The sequence below is a fragment of the Akanthomyces muscarius genome, chromosome 6, assembly GCF_028009165.1.
Source record: "Akanthomyces muscarius strain Ve6 chromosome 6, whole genome shotgun sequence".
NCBI lineage: Eukaryota > Fungi > Ascomycota > Sordariomycetes > Hypocreales > Cordycipitaceae > Akanthomyces > Akanthomyces muscarius.
This window is the reverse complement of record NC_079246.1, coordinates 352,867-369,037: the sequence shown is the minus strand read 5'-3', so window position 1 is coordinate 369,037 and position 16,171 is coordinate 352,867. Positions and strand designations below refer to the sequence as shown.

The window sequence follows — 16,171 nt, the reverse complement described above, 5'->3', positions numbered from 1 at the left end:
ATGGACATCCACCTATGGCCCAGCCAGAGCCGCAGCTCTCTGCCCTACAAGCAACAACGATATGGCTATCAACCATACAGAAAGGGAATGGTAGTACCGGTGCGATGTATACTTACGGAGCATTATTGACCCAACGGGAAAACGGCCCTCTTTATAGCACTATACAATCCGCCTTACAAACATGGTGTCATTCTTGCCCGAGCTACAATCACGCGATGCCTATATATACGCAAACGCCGTGTTGGTAGACCGGGCTTGTTCTGCGTAGTATCCAACGAAAACCGCCTCCCAGACCACCCTTACTCGGAATATCAGAATGGAGAAGAACTCCGAAAAGTCCACTATACCAAGCGATGCCGAAGCCGGCGCCGGTGCTACCAAGAGCGCTGATGAGCTTGCTCACGATGCTCAAACTGCCCATCCACGAGGTGACTTGGCAGCTTGGAAATGGGCCCTTACATGTATAGTCCTATACCTTGGGGCTCTTCTTTACGGTAAAAACACGTTTCCCCCATATTCCATCCCCCAAACTAATGTACATACTGATGCTGTCAAAGGTCTGGACACCACCATCGCCGCCGACGTGCAAGCGCAAGCCTACGAATCACTAGGCCACATTGAGAACCTACCATGGATCGGCCTCGCGTTCCCCATGGCTTCGGCAGCCATGATCCTCCCGCTCGGTCGGGCGTACGGGCTATTTGATGTCAAGGCGCTCGTCATTGCCAGCGTCTGCCTCTTTGAGATTGGTAGTGCCATTTGCGGCGCGGCGCCCACGTCCAACGCCCTGATTATCGGCCGCGCCGTTGCGGGCATAGGAGGCGCTGGCATGTATCTGGGGTGAGTTTGGCCCCGATGACGAGCAGAAACTCTCGTCGGGAGCGCTGGGCAGAAGACTGATAATTTGCAGAGCACTTACCTACATGACTTCGTTTTCTACCCCCAAGGAAGCGCCGATATACAACGCCCTCACTGGCCTGAGCTGCGGCGTGGGATGTATTCTTGGACCAGTTATCGGCGGCGCATTTTCCGTCAGCAGTGCAACCTGGCGCTGGGTACGTGGTCGTTGTAACCCATTTCCGCTTGAAAGGATTATGCTAATGCTTGCCCATAGGCATTCTACATCAATCTTCCACTTGCTGGCTTCATCCTACCCGTTTACATCTTCTTCGTCCCAGGCAGGAATCCTCGCCCAGACCTCAAAGTCTTGCCCAAGTTGAAGGAGATTGATTGGATTGGAACATCTCTATTTGCAGCCACTGTTGTTCTATTCATGATTGTTCTCACATTTGGTGGATCAACCTTTGCTTGGAAGTCTGGCGGATCCATCGCCCTTTGGGTAGTTTTTGGCGTCTGCTTGATTACCTTTATCTTACAACAGGGCCTCAAGATCTTCACATCCGAGGAGCACCGAATATTTCCTGTGCATTTCCTCAGATCACGAACCCTGGTCCTCTTGTATGTTGCAACCGGCACTGCTGGTGCTGCTCAAGGCGTTGTGCTCTACTATACCCCACTCTTCTTCCAGTTCACAAAAGGTGATACAGCTATACAGGCAGCGATACGTCTCCTCCCCTTCATCTGCCTGTTCATATTCTTCGTACTAGTCGCTGGTGGCTCGCTTCCTCTCGTCGGTCGGTACAATCTCTACTATTTTGTCGGTGGCTGCTTCGTCCTAATTGGAGGCGCTCTGCTTTGCACCATTGATGAAACTACATCCGCTGCCAAGATCTACGGGTATGAAGCCATTGCCGCGAGCGGACTTGGCTTGCTCTTCCAGATTGGCTATGCTGTCGCTGTCACCAAGGTCGACCCCAAGGATGTGCCACGGGCGATTTGCTTCATCAACCTTTCCCAGATAGGCACCGTTGCGGTTGGTCTCGCGATTGCAGGAACACTGTTTCAAAACGTTGGAGTACATGAGCTTGAGAATGCCTTCGCCGGTCGAGGCTTCCCAGAGGATTTCATTCGGTCGGCTTTGGCAGGCAGCATATCTCCCGTTTTCTCCTCCCACGATGAAGAAACGATTGGCCTTGCCGTCACAGCCGTGGCAACGACAATTCGCAAAATCTTCAGCATGGTTGCCGCAGCCGGAGCGCTGGGGGTCGTCAGCTCGGTCTTAATGCGATTCGAAAAGTTGGACTTGGGCTTCGTCGCTGGTGGTTAGCGGTAGGTGAAAGGATGTCTCGGTAAACTGGTCTAACTAGGTTGTTCAAAGACCAAAAAAAACCTCTACAGTGGCTAGGCTCATTTACCTGACGCAATTATGTCTTGAATTCTGTACCACGTGCTTGTAAACAACCTTGGCAGAGTGCTCGGCAGTTGCTGTGCTAAAGCTTCGATAATGCTTCCGAAATACAGAGCACCGATGTACTGCAAGGATGTTTGCAGTGGAAATTTGTATCCCCGAGTTTCATCGAACCGTGCGCAAGATACATACAAGGAGACTTACCATGCCTAATTACGAGAAAAAACCCCTACGTCGAGAAAGTAATGCACGGATCTTTCTGTGCCAAGGATTGGCATGCTACACGAAGTTGCGACCTGCCCTATTTTGTTACGAAAAAGGCATCTCAGTAGCTAGACTTGCAAGTTGTTATCTATAAGGGTCAATCCAAGTAATCGTTTCTGTATCGAGACATATAATCTTAGCAACTGTACTATCTTAGGACATGCGGGTAATGGTGGGAATGGTGTTGGTTCACCCCCGCATTTTGCCAACGATACCCCGGAATTACGGCACGCTCACCTGCGCATCTACTGGCCGGTATATCCCTCAAATGCCTGATTTCAGTTCCTTGACCAATTGAATCCGTTTTGCAATGCTCACCTGCATGTCTAGCGCCGACACAGCCACAACGCCGCCAGTCCAGCTTTTGCTGATCTTCTCTGGCCGAAGTAGACGCCGCGGCTCGTGTAAGTCGTAAAAATGAGAGAAAGCTATAAAAGCGCAAGATGGCCGCTACAATTTTTTTTGTAGAACCTTTCCAGAAGACCCAGGAACTCATGCAAGCTGGAATTACACTCTTGGAGCCTACTCACATGCTGCGGAGCTACTGTAGAGCTGCGCACCACTCTGTAGAAGACCACGTCCCGATTGTCACCAAGTTGCCAATCTTGAACCGTCCACCATGGCCACCAGACAACCCCCACAGCCACCCATAGACTTTGAAATATCGCCATCCTTCTTCGAGAAAGAAGCCACCGAGCTCATCGCGGCCACCACCCGAGTCTACGACCGCGTCGCCGCCATCCCCCCCGAGGACGCAACCTTTGCCAATGCCATTCTACCACTCCTCCATGACGAGGATGCGCGCAGCCAGCACGCCGACTGGCTTGCCTGGCTGCGCTCGACTTCGCCCGAGCAGACCATCCGCGACGCCTCGCTGCAGTTTTTCCAGACCATGACCGACGCCGCCAACCAGCACTGCGCCCGCCAAGACGTGTTTCGCGTCGTCGACGCCGTATGGCGCAAACAGCTGCAGGAACCTCTGGACCAGGAGTCACAGCTCTGCCTCGAGCGCATCCGCCACGAGTTCATCGAACTCGGCCTCGGACTCGAGGACCCGACCGCTCGCGCCCGTGTCGGGGAGATCCAGGCCGCGCTGCCCAAGCTCACGCGGGAGTTCATTTCGAACCTCGACAATGATGCGTCCGGCATATGGCTCACGCTTGACGAGCTCAAGGGCGTTCCGCAGCATACCCTCAATCGCTGGAAGGCGGACGGGGACAAGCGCTGGGTGGACCGGAGACTGCCCAACATCAATGCCGTGCTCAAGAGCGCCGAAAGTGCGGAGACGCGGCGCAAGGCGTGGCTGGACTATGAGAACCGCGTGGCAGGGAAGAACGACGTGCTGCTGAAGGAGATTCTGCTGCTCCGCCATGAGCTGGCTCGCCTTCTTGGCCTCAAAAACTGGGCAGAGTACCGTGAGCCGTACAGACTCGTCTCCACGGCCGAGGCGCTGCAATTCCTGCAAAATTTCCAGGATAGCTTGGTTGATGTTGGCAGACATGATGTCGCATCACTCGAGTCTATCAAGGAAAAGCACCTCATCGAGCAAGGCATCGCGGTTTCGGAAGAGAGCAAGCGACTGTTTCTTTGGGACAAGCAGTATTACACGGAGCGAGCCATCCAGTCCAGTTTCCACGTCGACACCGACAAAGCAGCCGAGTACTTTCCTTTTACCGGGTGTCTCTCCAGACTCCTGGCCCTGTTTTCCGCCCTCTTCTCCATCTCCATCGAGCCCGCCCGAGTGAGCACCTGGCACTCTGACGTCCACGCCTTTACCGTCTGGAGCCGCGACACGCAGGCCGACCCGGACGACGACGCCTTCATCGGGTACCTCTATCTCGACCCCTTCCCTCGCGACCACAAGTACGGGCACAAAGGCACAATCTGCATCCGCAGCGCCTTTGTCCGCCCCGACGGCACGCGCAACCACCCCGTCAGCGTCGTCGTCACCAACTACACCCCTCCCGACCCGTCCGGCCGCCGCCCCAGCCTCCTCAAGCCGCACGAGACGGTCTCGCTGTTCCACGAGCTCGGCCACGCGCTGCACCATCTCCTGGCGCGCAGCGCGCACCGGCGCACGCACAGCCGCGCCATGCCGCGCGACTTTGTCGAAGTCCCGAGCGTCATGCTTGAGCACGTCTTCTGGAGCCCGGAGGTGGTGCGCACCATCTCGGGACACTACGAGGACGAGGAGGAGAGGCTGCCCGAGGCGCTGCTGGCCGGCCTGCTGCGCAGCCGATGGGCGCACAAGTCGCTGGCGGACGCGGCCAATCTGCTCCTCTCCGTGTTTGACATGAGGATCCACACGCCAGGGAGCTTGGAGGAGATTCGGGACATGAACATGGCGAGCGGGTTTAATAAGCTGCGCCGAGAGCTGGGGCAGATCGGCGGACCGGAGGAGCTGGGCCTCGGATGGGATGCTGCCAAGTCATTCTGTCGCTTTCGCTTTCCAATTGGCTACGCGGCGTCTTATTATGCATATGTGCTGTAAGTGAGCCCTGATTCATTTTGCGATGGCGCATCAACCCTTTTTTTTATTCGCGGCTAACTGACAGTACCCATTTAGATCCCACGCGTATAGCTACGACATCTTCGAGACCAAGCTCCGGCCGTACATGCCCACGAAGCGAGCGGCTACCGTCGAGGAACTGGTCAGCAAAGAATTGCGCGACGAATTCGACCGTTATAGACGCGTAATACTGGAGCCCGGATCCAACATTCGCTCCCTAAACAATTTGCTTGCTGGATATCTGGGGCGTGAGCCCAGTAGTGTGCCATACATGGAAATGATCAAATCCTCCATGAATCTGTAATGGAGCTAAGCAGAGACCCCAGTACCCCCGATGAAATTCTTTCTATACAATTTAGCCAGTAAATAGAGACGCAAAAATGCTCTCCTTGAACCAGGCTTTATCTTTTTCCCACCCTCGGACAATGAATTGCACACCTAGCGCCATGGCTGCTCGGGCAACCTCCAGAGGCGCAGGCAGAGGACTGCCCGGCGCGCGGCGATTATACCACGTTATGAGGAAAACACCCGCATGCATTGCCACTCGGAAAGCCAGAGCGTCGCTGATGGGGCCGTAGCCCGAAATGAAGCCTTCCATGGCGGACAACGCAGCATTGACACCTTTGAAGTGATGCCTCTCACACATGTCTCCAAGCATACCGCCAACGTCAAATGCGCGTGGACCAAATTGACACGACTCCCAGTCTATAATGGCGATGTGTCTGTCGTGGCCTGTCACGCCGGCTGGCGTAAGGATGCTAGAAGGAATAAGAATGCTGCGCGGACGGTAAGCCGATGCCAATAATCGACATGAACACGAATTACAAGGAATGCGAATAGGGCAATAGTGGGAAGTTGATGCAAATACATACTTTCCAGACCAAAAGTCAGCGTGGATGACCCCCCAGCCGTCGTCTTCATCGGCCAGACCTGGCAGTCGCTGGAATTCCAGTTGCGCCATGTCCCTAAAGAGACCTAGGGTCGTCGCATGGGGCTCGTAAATATCCGGGAAGTTCTCCAGTACCCCGATAAAGGAATCGCAAGTGACGCGGCATTTAAGTCCGCGCATGCCCTCATTTCTGACAACTTCCTGCGCGAGGAACCGCTGCGCCGGCTCGACAGCCCACTGGTGGAAGCGGCGCAGCCAGGCACCCGCCGCCCGCCCGACATCTGCGATTTGCGTCTGCGACACCAGTGCGTCTGCAGACGGTGCATCGAGAACCTCCCGCAGGTCCCAAACACCCTGAATATCTTGTAGCACTTGGATGTTGGCGGCACTGTTGAAGTGGTAGAGCCGCGGGGAAAGGGCTGCGAATGAGTCACTCGAGGCAGGTTCTACGGCAGGAAAGCTGTTTAGAGCTTGCAAAGCGTACACTTCAAATAGCTGCAGTTTTTTCTTAGTAAAGTGGTAGGGGGAGTATGAGAATGATGTGACCAACACAACGGGAGATGTCAACGGGAAAGTCCTTGTTCAGAGCTGCGTAGCTTGTGGTGTGCTTGATAATGACGGTCTGTTCGTCGGTTTCGGCCAAGGCTGTGGCAAGGTGTCCACGAAAGGTGAAATTGGTCGTTCCACTGAGCAATGGCTCCAAATCAAAGCATGCATACGGGGTAGCTGAAAGCTCTTGCACAATACAGGCAAGGAGCCGCTTCTTTTCATGGGGTTCCAACGGTGCCATGGTGTGCGGTGGAGGATAGAGGTACGAGTGACCGTTGGTCTGGAACCACTCACGCAGTAGCTGGGCCCTTAATAAGACCACCAGCGCAGACTATTCATTTTGGAGCGGCTCTGGATTTTTAACGAAGTTGTGACTCATTAGAAAATTCCAGAATTTCCCAACGTAATGAGTATCTGCGAGAAGTGATTCTTTCGAGAACCTTGGACTGGTCGTGTCTGAACGGCTGTTCTCAGTCGTTGAAGACCCAGACGCCGATTTTGGTTAAGGCATCCCCGCAATCTGAGATGTCCATGGCGGCGCCCCTCCCAACAAGCTTGTGGACGTTGTTAGCCCTGATAAGTGGTCATCCGCATGGGCTTGAGTTTTGAATGGCAGAATATCTGTCACCGTGACTGAAGATGCCTCTACTTTGGCACGTCCATCCTGAGGATTGCTTCGTTGGCAGCGGGATAACCGAGAGTGAATTCGAGACACAGGGCAAATCATCGACAGTAAGGGTCCTGCATGGGGAGCATGGTAATCTGCACAATCACAGTGTCGCAGTCGCACAGAAAACAACCTTATTCGGGGTCTGGATTTGTGCGACACCACAGAGCACGTAGCATGCGGCGCGCGTCACGCGAACACCCGAGAAAGACCCTGGCAATCTTGGCCATGTTGGCATGAATGGCCGACGATCCAAAATTAAAGAGCTGAAATCCGACTCCCGCTTCCCGACGGCCGACCGCTCGAGACTATGGCGTGCTCTGGTGATGCGGCGCTAGGGGGTCATAGACACTTTTGGCCCTGAGGCGTCCTTGCTTACGGGCGCTGATAAGGAGCCGTGTCTGGTGTATTGCGTGATGAAAGGCAATGGCGGCGGGCCCAAATAGCTTCTGGACGGCTGTCGGTTGGGCCCTCCTTTGGTTGCGTGACATGTTGCCCAGTTGATGTCGGCAGGTGTACCAGTAGATGTTGCTTTCCTTGCAATGAAGACTTCAGCACCATGTTCAACTTGGCTTGCTCGGGGTGTACCTGAAGACGACAGGCTTTTGGCGGCAGCCTTGAGGTACCTACGCAGGGGATACGAAGTAACTGGGGACTGCCAGTTGGCCGCAGGATGTTCTGGTGGAAGAAACTTTGAAATGATTTCGGGAGATGTGTTCGTACTGGTTACACTTGTGACTTGACCACTCAAATTTGGGTTATTGCATGTCCATGTCCAAGATAATCCTGGTTGTCCGTTTGCGAGCCCCGCAACAGTCGCTGGCCAATTTGCCTGCCAGCTGCCAGCCGAGCAGCACGGCAGCAGGCAACGAGCGACTGTTGCAGAAATTTCAATTTTCAGTTTTTAAACACTGGGGCTTTTCACTTCTCCATCATCAACTCCATTGTTCCGAATGTCGACAAATGACTGGCCTCCAGTCCTCCTACGCAATTCGAGTCAATGTCATCCATCTCGTTAGCATTCGACAGAGCCCGGGCCAGCCGACACGAAAACAGACAGAGGGGGTGGGCCGCGAGCATCCTCTATGCCCGCCTGTCCTCCGCTAACCCACTCGCTGGCCACTGTTCTTGTGCGCTACTGGTGGTTACGCTCCTGCGCATCTCACTAAACTTTGTGTCTATCTGCTTGCCAGCCTGCCTAGCTTGAGCCGCCGAGCCGCCACTTCTGACACCTGCAGGCCGGACGAAACTGGCACTGTGCTGCGCTGACGATGCTGATAATATGGGCTAATACTACGGATACAAGGTACATCTGCGCAGACTGCAAAATACACCCGATCCAACCAAGAATATCGACGCCTCCGCCTCGCCAAGCAGGCACATCGAGAGCGAATCCGGGACGAAGCGACTTGGCGAGGCGCGCAAAACTGCACGCAACTGAACACCCTGCGCAGCCAAGAAACAGCCCGGAGCAAAACCAGCGAAACAGAGGCACTGTATAGAAAACTCTGTGCCGCCTCAGCAGCCACGCCGCCTGCGCCAGGTCCACATGGCGCCGCCCACTGTGGGGGGTCACTTGGGCGCATTTACAGGGGCGTTCAAGACGTCATCGCACCCTCTGCGTTGCACGGCTGCGCTGTAGATGCCACTATTCGCTCGTTCAATGGCCCGCCCGAGCCTAGCCAACCGCCAAAGGGCCGCTTGCTGGGATTAGCTGCAGCGCTCTTCCTCTTCGAAAAGTGAGACGCCGGCGATGCCTGGGCTGTGGAATGCGGTCGACGGTTGAGATGGCTGTTTTTAAACTTGGCCTGCCCCGGTTCTGTCGACGCCCCAGGCTCCTTGTCTTGCAATTCCGTTTTCATTCCCGAGCACTTTGACGAACCGCTTACGGTCTCACCTCAGCCTCGACCTAATTCGTCGTATTTTTACGTCTTGCAATATATCAAAACACCATTGCACATGCATACAGGCATCGACTTTGTCATTCTCAAACCCTTCACCTCTTTAGGTTCTACATAGTAGTTCCGCGCTTGCGCTTCCGTCCTTGGCTCACAAAGTCTCGAATGCTCCCAATTTGTTAGTCGTTTCGCGGCCGCTCCAGCTCGCGCGCACTCTTTCTTTCACAAACAAGCACCTCGGACCAAACATTACGACAGCCAATCGCATTCAACATGTCTGAAAAATCGTTCAAAGCGTCCTCTCCCCCGGACCTCGAGGCCGTCAACACCGCCACCACGACCAGCTCATCCAGATGGGCCTCCATCTTTGGCGGCAAGGATGTTGTTGTTGGCTCGCGCATTGCGCCGCTGCCAGACTACTTGAAGACTGACGACTCTGATCGGGCTGAAACTGCCTCGGAGATTCTCGATCGACAGCTGGCTGCTGAGGATGGTGCTGCCATCCAGTATCGCACATGCTCGTGGCAAAAAACTGCGGCTCTGCTGTTTAGCGAGTACATTTGCTTGGCCATCATGAGTTTCCCGTGGTCCTACCGCTATCTTGGTCTCATTCCTGGACTCATCCTCACGATTGTTGTCGCTGCGCTTGTCCTCTACACCAGTCTGATCATGTGGAAGTTTTGTCTCCGCCACCCAGAGATTCGCGATGTCTGCGATCTGGGCCAAACTCTGTTTTGGGGCAAGAAATGGGCATGGTGGGGAACAGCCGTCATGTTTATCCTCAACAACACCTTCATTCAGGGCCTCCACGTCCTCGTTGGCGCCAAGTACATCAACACCATGACCGAGAGCGACACCATTGGCGGCTGCCGAACTGTCGAGTTCTCAATACTGGTGACTTTCATCTGCTGGATTGGCTCCCTTCCTCGTACCTTTGAGATGATGTCCAAGCTTGGTACTGCGTCTGCCGCCTTTACCCTTGTCTCCGTTGTTCTGGCCGCAGTTTTCGCAGCCGTCCAGAGTAGCCCTCCTGCCAAGGCTGGCAGCGGCGACATCGTTTATGACCTGTTCCCCAATGCGAGCGTCACGTTTGTTCAGGGCATGGCAGCTTTCCTCAACATCAGCTACACATTTATTGGTCAAATTACCCTGCCCAGTTTCATTGCGGAAATGCGCGACCCTCGGTGAGCACCCTAAGCCCTTTGTCCACTCGTTTTGTTACTGACGTTCTATAGCGAGTTCCCCAAGTCGTTGTGGGCTTGCACCATTGCCGAAATCATCGTCTTTTGTGTCGTTGGCGGAGTCATGTACGCCTTTGTTGGAAACAACTACATGACTGCCCCGGCCTTTGGTTCTCTGCAAGACCTGTACAAGAAGATTTCATTCTCATTCATGATACCCACGCTCATCTTCCTTGGCTGCTTGTATGCCTCGGTCACATGCCGCTTCGTCTTCTTCCGCCTGTTTCGCAATTCTCGCCATCTCAACGACCACACTGTTGTTGGGTGGGGCTCGTGGGCTGGTATTCTACTCATCACCTGGATCGCCGCATTCCTCATCTCGCAGGTTATTCCTTTCTTCTCGTCACGTAAGTTTTCTTTACACTTTCATATCATCATTGTCATCTTCTGGAGGAGCGGTATTTGAACACTAGCTAACAAAAACCAGTTCTGTCGGTCATGTCCTCGCTGTTTGACAGCTGGTTCGGCTTCATCTTTTGGGGCGTCGCCTACTTTCGCATGCGCCAGGTGGATCGGGAAGACGGAAAGAAGGAAAACAAGATTTTCGATATGCTTTCAAACATCCTCAATGTGCTCATCATTCTTACTGGTGTCATGTTCCTAACAGTGGGAACTTACGCCAGTGTGCAGGGCATCATTGATTCTTTTGAGGCGGGCGAGGTGGCGGGCGTGTTTTCATGCGCCTCCAACGGCTCTTGAAGCAGTCGTTTGGCGGCACCACGGATTGCATTGTTTCTGCATACTTTTCTTGCATATTGTTTTGTTATGACAAACATTCTACGACTGTGAATATCGACGAGCAGCAGTGGGCTGCTGCGGCGCACACGATTCCCCTGCCTGTGGCTAGGCCGCTGCAAGATTTGAATACATCTGGCACCACTTTCGGTGGCCGAGCATTGCTGTTTGTTCTATTGCGTAGTTAATCGTAGAAGAAGCGTAGAGATGCTTGTGATGTGTATTGCCGTTCCCCGGCTTGTCATGCTTCCTGTATCTGATGATGATGCCCGGCCCAACAACTCGTCACGGGCCGTCCACGTTGTGCACCCTGAGCACCAACTTGTCGGGCGGCCTGTAGGCGGTCTGAGTGAAAGATATGCCAGAGCAGGCGATACTATCATAGGTAAAGAATAACATCGCAAGCCATGCTGGCCATGGCAATTGAATTAGCCTTTTTTTTTTTTTTTTTTTTTTTTTGCTTCTTGTAAGGTACTGCCTGAACGGAATGAATGTCGGTCTGGCTGGCCGGAGCTTCAGTTCCCGAATCAGCAGATCTTGGTCTATGGGTGCGCAGGCGAAAACGAGATACTGCGCCATCCCCCGCCGCAAGTCGCCCCACCAAATATGCACCAGGCCACCCTATGTAGGTACCTAGGTAGAGGGATTTGGAGCGCCATGGCGCTGTAGAAAACACACCATCACTCAAAAAATACAGTGGTTGAGTGGCGTGGAACCCCTCATTGGCAACGCGTCCCGCTCCCGTCCCAGGCACACTCCAGTCAAGGTACAGCACTTTGGTGGCCCCTGTCTGTCCCTGAAATCCCCACCAATTTTCTTTGCCCGCCACGGCAGCTATCTGAGGAGCAAGCCAGCACGGCCTCTTCTCTTTGCCCATTCCTCCTCCTTCTTCACGCACCCTCCTATAACCATCATCTTTTTTCCCATTAACAATTTTTTTCTGCTGATTCAGAAAAGAAACTCTCTTTCACAACCCGGCTGTGCTCTTGCAATTGCGGCATAGCAGCCCATCAGTCCCTGACTTTGGGGCTAAAATTAGCAAAGTGCGCTACACCATCGCCACCACACACCCCTTGAACGAAAATAGAGAAACCTCTCCGAGTCGGCTCAATCTTCGACCAATTCACAACATAATGGCTGTCGCGACGAGGACAATGTCGTCGAGGACGGCGGCTGGCAAGAACAGCAAGACGCAGACGGCAGACGGACAGACCACCAAAACGGACGCCAACGGACCCAAGGACTTTTTCTGGACGTATACCGAAGAGCCGCACCGAACGAGACGTCTTGAGATTATCAAGAAGCACCCCGAGGTACGACCCACCACCAGTTACGATGCAACATGCAGCTTTGCGCTAGAGCCATGGCTTCTCGCCAACGCAAAATACTGACACTGCCTAGATCACAAAGCTCTGCGGCCCCGAACCGCTCACCAAATACGTCGTCGCCGGCGTCGTGGCCCTCCAGGTGGCGCTGGCCGTCTACCTGCAGTCGACGCCCTTTTGGTCGCTCAAGTTCTGGGCCATTGCCTACGTGATTGGCGCCACGGCCAACCAGAACCTCTTCCTCGCCATTCACGAAATCTCTCACAACCTGGCCTTCAAGAATGGCCTGGCGAACCGGCTCCTGGCCATCTTTGCCAACCTGCCCATCGGCATCCCCTACAGCGCTTCCTTCCGAGTACGATACTATCCCGCCCTCCCCTGTCGCAAAGATTGTACAAGTCTCCAATGCTTCAGAGCGATACTGACATCAATTCTTTCCAGCCCTACCACCTGACTCACCACAAGTCTCTCGGCGTCGACGGCCTCGACACCGATCTCCCGACCGCCCTCGAAGCCTTCTTCCTCGATTCCATCTTCGGCAAGGCCTTTTTCTGCACATTTCAAATCTTCTTCTACGCCATCCGGCCCATGACCGTGTACCGCATCCCCCTCACGCGCATCCACGCCCTCAACATTGCCGTGCAGGTCGCCTTTGACGCGCTCCTCGTGCGCTACGCCTCGCCCCACGCGCTGCTCTACCTCGTCTTCTCCTCGTTCCTCGCCGGCAGCCTGCACCCCGTCGCCGGCCACTTCATCGCCGAGCACTACGTCTACGAGACGGTCACGCCCACGCAGCGCGACCCCGCCAACAAGGTCCCCGTCCCCGAGACCTTCTCCTACTACGGCCCCCTCAACTGGTTCACCTACAACGTCGGCCTGCACAACGAGCACCACGACTTTCCAGCCGTTCCCTGGACGCGCCTCCATAAGGTCAACCGTATCGCCAGCGAATTCTACGACGACCTGCCCCGCCACGAGAGCTGGGTCTACGCCATCTGGCGCTTCATCTGGGACGAAAGCGTCGGCATGAACTGCCGCGTCAAGCGTCAGGACGGCGGCCGTCTTGTGGGCGGCGCCGTCAGCTGGAAAGAGAGTGAAATCCAAGCATAGAAACGATTACTGTGGAATTTGCGAAAGAAGAAAAGTTGTATACTTTCTATTTTTGCTACTGGTGTTATGGCATGAAATGACTGGTCTTTTGTAGTTGTGCGCTTAGAACGTTTTAATCCGCTTGTTTGGTACCATTAGTAGATGGTATTGCGATGAGATATACATATATAATAGGAACACTACGAAACACGAAGCGCATAGTTACCATGCCAAGACTCAACGTAGTGAGATGTTTTGTGAGCGCAAGAATAGAGGGAGCAAAGGCAATTTTTTGACATGAACATTAATAAGACTAGCTTCATACGTATGAGGAAACAAAACAGAACAAGCCGACAAAGCCACGGCAGGCCAGTCAGAACTAGGGTTTCAAATCAAGTCGTCGTCAACACCTCTTCACCTTCTCGTCTCCCCTGCGCTCCCGCGCGTCTCCCGCGCGTCTCCCCGGCGTCTCCCTAGCTGCAAAATGCCATTTCTCTGTCCTGACAGTGTCAGTTTACGTAGAGAAAAAGAGGTGGCAAATTCTCCGACAATGCGCAAATTCGTAAGAAAAAAGAGCGCAAATAATACAAACTCCTACATCCGGCCATCCTTCCTTTTTTGCTCTCTTCTTCGTCCCTGTTTTCTTCTTTTCTCTAGCCAAATCTTTCAAACCACAGCCCCGCTTCTTGGGCGCGTTAAAAGAAGAAATATGCCAGGAGAAAGCTCAAGAGGCACAGGATAGCGACAACCTGCACCGAGACGCCGTCGGCGCTCTGCTTAGACGCCTGCGCCAACTCGCCTGCAGGTACCTTCTCGCTCTGGCCGCTCTTGACGTTGCGCTGGCGGAGGCCGCTGTCACTGAACTTGGCAATCTCTGCTTGCGCGGCGGCCAGCTTGGCTTTGACCGCCTCCAGGGTCTCGCTGCCGGCCTCCTTGACGGCGGGGATGGCACGGCTAGCAAGGGCAGCGGGGGTGTCTATCGGGGCCTTTTCGTCGGCATCGACAGCGGAAGCGTCATCTTCGTACGGTGGAGGAGCGCCAGCACTGGGCGAGGAGAAGTTGTGCGAAACATCTGGCGTCTCGGCGTTCTGCTTTATGTGGTTAGCACAGTTGTAGGACAAGTCCGGGCCAGATACATACGCCGTTAATGAGCTTCTTGCTGGGTGTCACGATAGCAGCGTTTGAGTCGGCTTCGCCGTGCGCTGGAAGCCAGTTTACGCGAATCTTTCTCTCCTGCTTCAGGTTCTTATCCGTGTTGTCGAGCTGAGGCCGGTTAGCTGGTCACTTTGGCCTGCTTGCGCCGATGCAAACTGCACTCACCACTTCAGCAATGCTAGTGAATTCTTTATCTCCAGTGATAGGGGCGGACTGGACGAGGAACTTGTCACGGCATTTCGCGTCGGGCGTGGGGTCGGTCTTCATGGCCTGGAGGAGCACTGTAGTCGCAGATGAGTATTTGGGTAAGGAAACGAGGAAAGCGCGCGGTTATTGCACGTACCAGAGACGTCGAAAGACGAGCCAGGCTCGATACGGCCGGCATTGGGTCGGACGCAGTATCTAAACGCAAGTTAATCGGGGAGTTCCGCGGGTCGCGAAGGGAGGGACCGGAAGCATACTGCCTGGGAGCCGTTGTTTTCACCTGCGACGGGAAGCATTGTCAGCGTCACGAACGTCGGTAATAAAATAGATGGCTGCAAAGGAGATGCAGCATGCGCGTAGAGGAGCCATACCTTGAAAGCCAATGGCGCGGCGCTGGTATTTCTGATGGTGAGAGTCTGCGACACCTCGACGGTAAAGGGGCCTGGGACAAGCGAGACGTTAGCGAAGCGTCGACAAGACAGAGCAAAGCCGTCTGGCAGGCAACATACGCCGAAAGTTCAGCTCGAGAGGCTCGACGTCGATGGACATGATGGGCGGTTGTGTTGCGTCGCAATATGAGGTTGGGACGGGCGGGAAGCGAATGACGAGGTGGCCGAGGGCAAGGAGTCGTTAGCCGGGGTGGTGGTTGTACTGGTAGGCAGGGCGGCGCTGCGCGGTGGTGGGCGTGGCGTGGCGTAGCAGAGGACGGACGCGGGCTCGTGGGGTTCGGGTTCACGGGCCGTTGAAGCAAGGACGGAGAGCGAATGCGACGAAGATATAATGACTGGGGGGAGGGGAAGCAGAAATACGATGACGGTCTGCGAAAGGATTACAGGAAGATGGAGAGGAGGGGAAGAAAAGCTTGGAAGCTGGGGCGGGAGGCGTTTGTCGGATGTGCTTCAGAAGCTTGGGGGAGCGGAGGGCGGAGGAGGGACCTCGGAGCGTCTTTGGTTTGGGCGTGAAGCCAGCTAACACGTTCGCTGCTGCCACCTTAGCCGAGCACCAAGAAGCACGCCCTGTGCCCTGGAAGGCCAAAGGCTGGAAGCCAGCTGCGTTGGGCTTTGCGGCGCTAGGTGCCTAGGTTACCTAGGGTGTACTGACGTAACGCTACCCAGGACGCTGGGCAGGACACGGTAAATAGAGGTGAACAATAGGTAAACTTTGATATGAAAATCTAGCCCTGTAGCTGCAAACTGTAATTCCCCCCAAAACACCACACAAGAGAATTGTGTGCAGGGCGATTTTTTAGCTGGAAATAATACCCCAAAGGCGTATGACGCTGTGCTGATACATCCCTCCCAACAACAGTGGCGTTTATTGGTGACCTCATCACATGTTTCAAGGCATTGGCTGCTGTCAACCTCTAACAGCGCATCTTCCAGTGCAGCAGGATGCTGC

General features: G+C 54.5%; 6 protein-coding genes across 6 annotated transcripts; 4 read left to right on the top strand and 2 right to left on the bottom strand.

Annotated features, from left to right (window-relative positions):
• Positions 1 to 316: 316 nt before the first annotated feature.
• LMH87_000140 (uncharacterized protein) lies at positions 317 to 2,167 on the top strand (the record flags this gene model as incomplete). Its single annotated transcript, XM_056197999.1, has 4 exons — positions 317 to 494; positions 558 to 840; positions 911 to 1,055; positions 1,115 to 2,167. The coding sequence occupies 4 exons, from the start codon at positions 317 to 319 to the stop codon at positions 2,165 to 2,167; spliced, it is 1,659 nt and encodes a 552-aa protein (XP_056054990.1).
• Positions 2,168 to 3,131: 964 nt separating this feature from the next.
• On the top strand, positions 3,132 to 5,325 carry LMH87_000139 (uncharacterized protein; the record flags this gene model as incomplete). Its single annotated transcript, XM_056197998.1, has 2 exons — positions 3,132 to 4,999; positions 5,079 to 5,325. 2 exons carry the CDS (start codon positions 3,132 to 3,134, stop codon positions 5,323 to 5,325), a joined length of 2,115 nt encoding a protein of 704 aa, XP_056054989.1.
• A 51-nt stretch (positions 5,326 to 5,376) lies between these two features.
• Positions 5,377 to 6,700, bottom strand: LMH87_000138 (uncharacterized protein; the record flags this gene model as incomplete). The annotated part of the gene is made up of 3 exons (XM_056197997.1): positions 5,377 to 5,797; positions 5,894 to 6,405; positions 6,461 to 6,700. 3 exons carry the CDS (start codon positions 6,698 to 6,700, stop codon positions 5,377 to 5,379), a joined length of 1,173 nt encoding a protein of 390 aa, XP_056054988.1.
• A 2,597-nt stretch (positions 6,701 to 9,297) lies between these two features.
• LMH87_000137 (uncharacterized protein) lies at positions 9,298 to 10,964 on the top strand (the record flags this gene model as incomplete). The annotated part of the gene is made up of 3 exons (XM_056197996.1): positions 9,298 to 10,208; positions 10,260 to 10,612; positions 10,693 to 10,964. 3 exons carry the CDS (start codon positions 9,298 to 9,300, stop codon positions 10,962 to 10,964), a joined length of 1,536 nt encoding a protein of 511 aa, XP_056054987.1.
• Positions 10,965 to 12,133: 1,169 nt separating this feature from the next.
• On the top strand, positions 12,134 to 13,435 carry LMH87_000136 (uncharacterized protein; the record flags this gene model as incomplete). Its single annotated transcript, XM_056197994.1, has 3 exons — positions 12,134 to 12,313; positions 12,402 to 12,680; positions 12,767 to 13,435. 3 exons carry the CDS (start codon positions 12,134 to 12,136, stop codon positions 13,433 to 13,435), a joined length of 1,128 nt encoding a protein of 375 aa, XP_056054986.1.
• Positions 13,436 to 14,109: 674 nt separating this feature from the next.
• On the bottom strand, positions 14,110 to 15,322 carry LMH87_000135 (uncharacterized protein; the record flags this gene model as incomplete). The annotated part of the gene is made up of 7 exons (XM_056197993.1): positions 14,110 to 14,502; positions 14,555 to 14,677; positions 14,735 to 14,850; positions 14,913 to 14,971; positions 15,031 to 15,053; positions 15,145 to 15,215; positions 15,283 to 15,322. 7 exons carry the CDS (start codon positions 15,320 to 15,322, stop codon positions 14,110 to 14,112), a joined length of 825 nt encoding a protein of 274 aa, XP_056054985.1.
• Between the last annotated feature and the right edge of the window lie 849 nt (positions 15,323 to 16,171).